The following is an 8,840-nucleotide window of genomic DNA, read 5'->3' as shown; positions in this document are numbered from 1 at the left end:
TATAGTGCAATTGTACCCATAATTTATGTACTTTACATTGTAATCTGATGGTGTTTTACACTGTAACCCGTTGCCCTTTTACAGTGTAATTTTACCCGTAATTACTTTGTAATTTGTATTTTTATAGTTACACGGTAACCTGATGCCCTTTTTATAGTATAATTTTATTCATAATTACTGTGTAGTTTGTTCTCTACAGTGTAAATTTCTCTCATAGTATTACAGTAAATTAACACAGGTTTGCACCTCCAGTGTCTTTATAACCGAGTCCCATTTTCTCTTTTGTTTTTCAGCTACTATCTCAATGGGCAGACTACAGAAAGTCGGTTCCAACTCCCAAGGATGTTCCGCTAGTTTCTTCAGTTGAGAGTGCTGATTCTTCAAAAGATCCTTTTGTGCCTAATGATTTTGCTGATGACAATGCTATGTCTTTGGTAGTTATCTTTGTCTTCTTTTCATTTTCCTTGTGTTTTTTCTATTTTTTCATTTTTTTTAATTGTTGTGCTCGTTGTCTGAATTTTTCCTTTTTCAGGATTTCTCTGCTGATGATGAAGAGTTTGATAAAGCACTTTACAATTTCTATGTGAATAATGTAAGTATTTTTTCTGATCTAATTTTATTTTTTCATAATTATATTTTTCTGATTATTTTATTCTTTTTATATGTTGGTTTGATGTTTATGTATTCTTTTTGTACAGAAAGTCAAGTACCTCAAGAGGAAATTATCATCTGTTAGTAGAAGGAATGTTGTAAGTCTCTTTTCTCTTCTTGTGTTTCTATTTCCCATCTCTTCTTATCTTTTGATTGCTTGTCTGATGTTTCTTTCTGTTGGGGATTCCCCTTTGTATCTTTAGTTTATTAATGAACTTCTTATTACTTTTTCACTGGAAATTACAAGTTACTTATAGGAGATTTACAGTGTATAAATTGTATTTTCACTAGAAATTACAAGTTAGTTATTGTAGATTTACAGTGTATAAATTGTATTTTTCACTGGAAATTACAAGTAACTTACAGTAGATTTACACTGGAAACAAGTAAAACATGTACTTACACTGGAAATTACAAGTTACTTACAGTAGTATTTTACACTGGAAATTACCAACTACTTACACTATAATTTTACTGACATTTTGGGCTTTACACTGGATTTACACTTAATTTTGCATTGGGATTTTACACTGTAATTACTGTAAGTTTTTTCTGAAACTTACACTGTTTTTTTACATGCTGATGTCACTTTAAATGATCACACAAAAAGCATGTGATTCACACTGGAAATTCCTAATTGATGTATTCCCATGTTTGTTTTGGCTGAAAGTATTTTGTTGACAATGTCTCCATGTAGTTGCTGTATTTTCATGTTTATTTTGACTGTAAGTATTTTGACTGGAAATTCCCACTGCGATTGCACTGTATTTTCCATTGGAACTACAAGTTTTCAATGTTTTTTCCTTGATGATGTGTATGTAATTGATCACAAAAATTATGTAATTTCCCAGAATTACAACTGATGCTGATCTATTTTTTGCAGACGAACAAAATTGCTCCTGATTTGTTCATGTGAGTGGTGAAGAGAGAAGATAGTGAGAAGTTGGGATTGTTGTTGACCTATGGATCATGATGCTAATTTCCCTCTGATGTTCTTCTTTGTTGCTGCTCATCAGGTTCAAAATCTTCCTCTCCCCCATTGCACATGGTGGTCTCCATGTTCTCCCTTCTTCTTCCCCCCCCCTTCTGATTTCGTGTTTGTGGTGTTAGGTGAGATCTGTCGACTAATTTGTGGGAGGGGGTTGCCCCTTCTCGTGCCTTGCAAGATGGTCACAAGCTGTGGTCCTTGAGATCAAGAGGGTTTGTTCCCTGATTTTTCTGGAGTGGTTATGTATCCAGGGTACCGGGTTAGATGTTTTTCTTGACCCGTTTTGACGTCCTTTTTGTGTTGTCGATTGTTTTCGTGGTCGTACAAGTGTCGGCTGTTGATTTGTCTAGTTTTTTGAATGTTGCTGAATTAAAAAACAGTCAAATGTCAAATAGACAGTCAACTATATAAAACCAGTTTTTAGCTGATGTTTAGCTAAATCGGTTTTACTAGTCAGCTTATGAATAACCCGTTTGTAGGAAAATTTGTTTGGCTTGCTCCCGGCTCCCCCCATGACCTTCTCGCTGATAAAAAGAGCTCCTCCCGTGACCTCTTCTCTCACACATTCTCACTTCCCCAGATTGGTTATTTGAGACGATTCACAAGCTCCGGCGTTTGATTATTTCTCCATTCTTCGTCCTTGTTCGCTTGACGCCATTGGTGGCCTTCCCTCAGGACGGCCTGGATGACTCCAGGTGCAGAAGCCTAGAGGCGCCTCCCCTGTTCGTCTACCTTGCCGCTCCTACCACCCTCGCCGGCGTTGGGTTCCATGGATAGAGAATGCACTGCACGCTGTGCCGTCGAAGTACTCTACTGTCTCGACGTCGTGCATCTCATGTATCCCATGCATGTCAAGAGAGTCCATGGATGTGAGGTCGTCCCAGACCAGAATAAGCATGCACACGTCCCCTCGTGCTTCAGGAGCTCGCAGAGGGTGGCGTACGTCACCGCCGGGGCATGGCCGGCCGTTGTCCCAGGAGGCATAGATCGCTGATGGCGTTGTCACGTCCTACGGGCACCGTCCCTATTGGTAACTCTGGCATCCAACGAGCTGGATCCCCGGTGTAAACGCAACGACAACCATGTCGTGGCCAGAGGACGAGCTCTAGGAGTCGCCGGCGAGCGGGGTCCTGGGCTAGGTATGAACGCAGCAACAACAATGCCGTGGCTGGAGGACAAGCACGTGGAACGGCGGCCATGTCGTTGCTGGAGGACGAGCGGGATGACCATTCGTACCAGGCAGCGGCACACCGACACGGCGGCGAACGAGCGCGTGGACAACAATTAGTTGCGATGGAGTATATGCAAAACAAGTTTTTACAAAAACGACTAATAGTCGTTTTTCCACAAACGCATAATTTCAGCTTTACGGAAACCAAGTTCTCCATATCCACAGATTTGTTAGAGTAGCCAAACGTGGTTTTATTCTGTTACGCTAGTTTCCTGGTTTATAGAGAATAGGTTCTGTACATTCCACCTATCCAAACAACCCCCTAATGTGATAGCCCCACCGCGTCTCCGCCACACCACTAAACGGACGGGCTCAACACTGTAGCTCCCAGTTTTGAACGGTTCTATGGACCGGTTTTAGAGTCATCAGTATGATTTTTGTCTTTTTCTCTATGTGTTTTTATTGGTTTTATTAGTTTTTTAAAATTCATGTCGTCTTTTTCAATACATGTTGTAATTTTTCGTATATATGTTTAACCTTTTCCGATGCACGTTGAACTTTTTCTAAATACATGATGGAACAATTTCAACTATAGGTTTGAACATTCTCTCCGAACAAATGTTAAAACATTTCAAATACAAGTTACACAATTTTTGAATGGTATGAAACATTTATTTATGCAAAAAATTACCTTATATTCACATTTTTAAAAATGTCTCAAACATATTGTTAGAACATGTGAACATTTGCCTAAATGTCATGTGCATTTTTTGAATTGAACAAAACATTTCTTTTAACTTGCGTGAACCATTTTTTACATGGCTTAAACTTTTTTAAAATGTCACCAAGATGTTTCCAAAACACTGAACTTTTATGGACATATTTTAATTGTATGAAACATTAAAAAAATACACGATCACTTTTTTACATTATATAAATATTTTGTATAAATATCATCAACATTTTTTGAAATGCATGCAAACCGAAGTAAATTTCACAAACATTGTTTTGGTTGGTACGAAAAGTTGCGTGAACAAATTCTTTATACTACGTTAATATGTGTGTTGAATGTTAAAATTTAGATACATTATTCTTTTAAGTACATGTATTTAAAATATATAAAAAAGAAGAAAATGAACAACAGCCAGCGTACGCCCCTACGTGCCTATGTGCATAGTCTGTGACTGTCGTATGTGTGCGCACTGGCGGAGCTTAGGCAAGGTTGAATGGGCCATGGCATGCCCAGCTTTCAAGTTCCTCCTCCTATCATGGCCAACCCATGGGTTAGAAAATACCAGCTAGTAGCAATCCTTATAGCTTGGCTCGCCAATTTTTGGGTAAGCTCCACCACTATGTGTGCGTGCACGGTCCGGGAGCACGATTCTGACAGAGGAAGGCCCCATGGCCGTGGTTGCGACGTTTGCAGCATCCGTCTGGGTCGCTGCTGCAGTGACGTCCGTAGTGGCCGTCTGCGCAACGAATGACTTGGCTGCCGAATCGATGCGGCGACAGCTTCGGGTGGAGAGGTGGTGACGCACCTGGAAGAAGTAGAGGAGGCGGTGCGGCGGCGGTCCATCGTCGGATGAGAGTGACCTAGGGTGATGGCTATTGCCGCTGAGGCTTTTCGTTTGGTGCGAGCCCTTCCCCATTCCCCATTTAAGTCGAAGGGTCATCGTTTGCCGAGTTTTGGAACTCGGCATAGTGAGACACGCGGTCAACTGGTTAAATGCACGTTACTCACTGGCCCACCTATCAGTGTTTCCCCAGTTTTTCGTGGACGTCACTCGGCAAAGCAGTGACTCCTGAAATTCCAATTTGAAAAAAATTTGAAAAAGAAAAAATGTTTGCCGAGTCTCTATTAGCCGTAACTGGCAAAGCTGTGATCCGTGAAATTTCAATTGAAAAGAATAAAAATGGAAAATGTTCACCGGGTCTCCGTTAGCCGAAACTCAGCAAATATAGACCGCACCCATGGCGCTGTCACCAGCTCGACATCAGGGCCCACCCGCTAGACTTTGCCGATTTGTTTCTGTTGGAAACTCGAAGAAATTGAGATTCTGCTGAGTTCATTTTGTTCGCAGAGCCATTTTTCGTTGGAACTAGGCAAAATATGAAGTCTGCTGAGTTGCTTATCACTACTGAATCCAAGTTTGAATCAAACTCAGCAGACATAAACTTTGCCGAGTTCTCGATAGAATGAACTCACCATAGTTTTCAAACTCCGCACAAAACCAGATTCCAGTAGTGTAGGCTCCATCTTACTCCTTATTTTGGTTGCCCAAATTCATGTTTGAACAATAAAATCTCTGATCGCTCACACAATATTTAGACAATATTTACTAAATCATAATCATAAAAAAGTGTTTTTGTATACAAATCTAATGGTTACTATTTTGTGTATCATAAACTCTATACCGTTGAACTAACTTTTGGTCAAAGAATGAATGTGGACAGTCAAAGTAGCTATGACTTATACGTAGAAACTAGAATGGTAACTTTAAGTTTAAGAGTACCGAGGTACATGTGGGGACATTTTATTTAACTTAATTTGGATTGCAGTGATCCCATAAAACATGACGAGATACATTAAGCTAGCACAATTAAGAGTACAAACACGGGAATGATTGTAGTAGTCACACGAAGGTTACAAGGCAGACAAGCAGTGGCGGAGCTAGCGAGTAATGGTTGAGGGGGCCAATGATGAATTATAATTTTCTGGAGGGGCCAAAAACTGTATTTCTCTCAATTTGTACAACCAAAAAAAAGTTGCTTCACAAAAAATCCATAGGCTGTGGGGGGGGCATGGCCCCTGCAGCAATACAAATAGCTCCGCCAGTGCAGACAAGCACACTTAATTAATGAGTTGCTAGTTTTTTTCAGAGCGCGATTAGCGTGCAACAACATCGTCTCGAGAGTGAAACCTGGTCCAAATTCATGTTTGGACCATAAATCTCTGATCTCTCATACAATATGTAGAAATACTAAATCATAATCATATAAAAGTGTTTTTGAATACATCTAATGATTACTATTATGTGTATGATAAACTACATACCATTGAACTAACTTTTGGTCAAAGAATGATTTTTGACCGTCAAACTAGGTATGACTTATATGTAGAAACTTGAATGGTAAGTTTAAGTTTAAGAGTAGCAATAACATCATGAAGTGACATTTTATTTGATTAACTTTGGAGTACAGTGATCCCATAAAACATCACGAGATACATTAAGCACAATTATAAGAGTACAAAAACGGGAATGATTGTAATAGGCACGAAGGTTGCAAGCACACTTAATTAATGAGTTGCTAGTTTTTGTTTAGAGCGCCGGTAGCGTGCAGCACCATCGTCTCGATAGTGAATCCTGGACCGAATCCGAGCATGACCCCCCACTCTGCTCGCTCTCCTTCCTCCTCCATTCGCCGTCGTAGCTCATCCAGCACGAAGATGATAGTAGCGCTAAACATGTTACCAAAGTTTCGTAGAACACTTCGGCTCGCCGCTAGCTTTGTGGGCTCCAACTGGAGTTTCTTGTCGATTCCATCCAATATCCCATGGGCTCCAGGGTGAACTGCCCAGAAGAGGTCATTCCACTGGGCACCCATGTCAAGTGGACCAAATGCCTCCGAAAGGCATGGCTCGATGTTGTCTGCCACCAGTTTGTACAGTTCGGTGGAAACTTTGCCACCAACACCATAGCTCCCAATCTTCACGCCGAGCACATGCTGGGTGCCCGGTATGATGGTCTGTGAGGCAGACACCATCTCAAACATCGGCTGCTCGACAGGGTGCATGGTATCAGCACCGACAATGACCACTCCAGCCCCATCGCCGAACAGCGCATGAATAATGAGGGTGTCTAAGTGGTTGTCGGGGCCACAGAAACCAGCAATGGAGAGCTCCACGCAAACCACAAGGACCCGTGCTCCGCGGTTGTTCTCAGCAAGGTCTTTTGCCAAGCGCAAAGCAGAGCTGCCAGCGAAGCAGCCGTTCAGTTGGAGCATCGTACGGCAGATGTTGAGGCGAAGGCCAAGAAGTGAAACCAAGTGTACGTCGATGCCTGGGGCGCTGGCGTCCGAGTTGGTGCTGACGACAAGGTGGGTGATGTCAGTGGCCGGACGTCCCCACTTTGCAATGGCCTTCTTGGCGGCTGATGCGGCAAGTTGTAGAGCAGCACTAGCCACAATATCAGGCCAAACTTCAAGGGATGGCAACGTGTGTTGAAGCAGGAAGTCAGGGTAAGAGTTCAGCTGTTCCTCCGTGTATTGAAAGGAACGATTCTCTGTGCCAATCGCACCACCTGGTCAGATTTTAGTGACCGAAACACCGACAATATAATAAAGCATGTCAGAAGTTAGATCATACATAGGCATGGCATCGTTAGGTCTTAAAAACTTCCCAGGGATCAAAGGTTGCATTCGTGGACTATGCGTTCACCGTAGCTAGTATATACGTTTGCATGCTTACATATTGTCTTGAATGTGTCTTTATGGTCAGTGAGGTGCTCGCTCTTGGTGACACGGAAGTAGTAGTCAGGGAACTCTTCTTGAGACACGTGGTTCACTGGGTTTGCCGTTCCGATTGCCAGCACTGCCGCGGAGCCTTGTGCACGCCGAGTGCACCGGATCTTGCCGAGGTTTGATGAGCCGCCTGCCATGGCCTCGGAGCAGTGACCTACTTTATATACCAGAAGAAAGGCGAGGATATTAGGGCGGCATTGTATGTTGTCTACACTAAAACATTAGGTGTTTTAACTAATGCACTAGAGATGTAACTATGATCTGTATTGATCATAGATTCATATAGTACATCTGGGAAAACTCCATGAAAGCATCAACACAATTCCTTTTTTTTCATTTTTCTTAACACAGGGATCAATTGAAATAAAAAATATTATGTCATGATGATAGATAAATGATGCGTCGATGTTGTGAATACAATTAAGAATATTTCATTCTATCATTAGCATTGTTGATCATGCACAACACAAGGACAACTAATATGTCTAGTACACACGAGAGATGCATCCGAGCCACACTTTTATGCATCTGAAATCAGGACATCCGAGCCAGGTGCTTAAAAGTGTGGCTAGGATATATGAGAAGTTCACATGACCGATAAATCGACATAAATATCTAAAAATGCTAATACAGATTGTGATGTAGGCGCCCCACCCACACCACCTTTCCCCCTAAATAAATGTGCCCCCGACCCACCTACCCACCCATTTCCAACCAGGTGATGCCACCTTCCTCCAAAATTTCAGTGTGGGTCCCATGGTTTGCAATCAGGTGGTGCTACGTCAGTTTGTAACGGTAGCTGTAGACATCCCTATAAAATTTTTGGTACATAAAAGTGGTCTGGTCAAGGGAGTCAAAGTCAGCAGACTTATTGCCGAGAGAGGCTCCTTTGACATGAAATAAAACCCGCAATAGGAATACAATGGCGCTGGACATCAAATTTTTTGTAAACAATAGTGCAATACAATAGGAATATGAAACTCGATTGCCCAAGTTGCACTCCAGGAACTTGTAGCAATAACTGTAGTTAATTTTCCGAGGAGGTACCTTGTGTTGTTAATTATACATGGAGTGATGTTGCATAGGTTCTGGCCCAACTTTTAGTCAGAAGCTCTACTCGGCATTTTAAGTAACCAGCCACATAGATTGCAGCTGACTTGTGCCACTACTATAATATAATGCTAATCCATTTTCTAACAGCCCTGGGGTCTGGCTTATGCAAGTGTGTCTTCTAGGGAATGTGTTCATCACTACAATTTCTATAAACTAGTAAGAACTATGTAAAAGGAAGGTAATAATTACAAAAATGAAAATTCCTTATGTACGACCCTATTGCTATACCTTGAAAGATATCCACACCTTGAATTGCGACTAGTCCTTACCTTTTTCTCGTCTGTCTTACAAGGCTTAGTACTCCAGAAGAGGGGAAACTAAGCAGAAGACTAAACAATATGGAGGGATGGGATGGTGCAAAGTATTTAAAGACAACATCAGAACAGGTGGATGGTG

At 41.7% G+C, this 8,840-nt stretch overlaps 1 protein-coding gene across 1 annotated transcript; it reads right to left on the bottom strand.

The window, feature by feature from the left end:
* Window positions 1–5,971: 5,971 nt before the first annotated feature.
* LOC125540646 (bisdemethoxycurcumin synthase-like) lies at window positions 5,972–7,971 on the bottom strand. Its single transcript, XM_048704242.1, has 2 exons — window positions 7,279–7,971; window positions 5,972–7,111 (listed from the first exon to the last, which is right to left on the bottom strand). The coding sequence occupies exons 1-2, from the start codon at window positions 7,466–7,468 to the stop codon at window positions 6,120–6,122; spliced, it is 1,182 nt and encodes a 393-aa protein (XP_048560199.1). The 5' UTR covers window positions 7,469–7,971; the 3' UTR covers window positions 5,972–6,119.
* Between the last annotated feature and the right edge of the window lie 869 nt (window positions 7,972–8,840).

The sequence above is a fragment of the Triticum urartu genome, chromosome 2, assembly GCF_003073215.2.
Source record: "Triticum urartu cultivar G1812 chromosome 2, Tu2.1, whole genome shotgun sequence".
Classification (NCBI taxonomy): Eukaryota; Viridiplantae; Streptophyta; class Magnoliopsida; order Poales; family Poaceae; genus Triticum; species Triticum urartu.
Note: the sequence above shows the minus strand (reverse complement) of the source record. Positions and strands in the feature narration are given on the sequence as shown.

Coding starts and splice junctions, on each gene's coding strand:
- LOC125540646 (XM_048704242.1), bottom strand. CDS start 7,468: ATGGCAGGCGGCTCATCAAACCTCGGCAAGATCCGGTGCACTCGGCGT. Junction 7,112..7,278: donor AGACACATTCAAGACAATAT/GTAAGCATGCAA, acceptor AAATCTGACCAG/GTGGTGCGATTGGCACAGAG.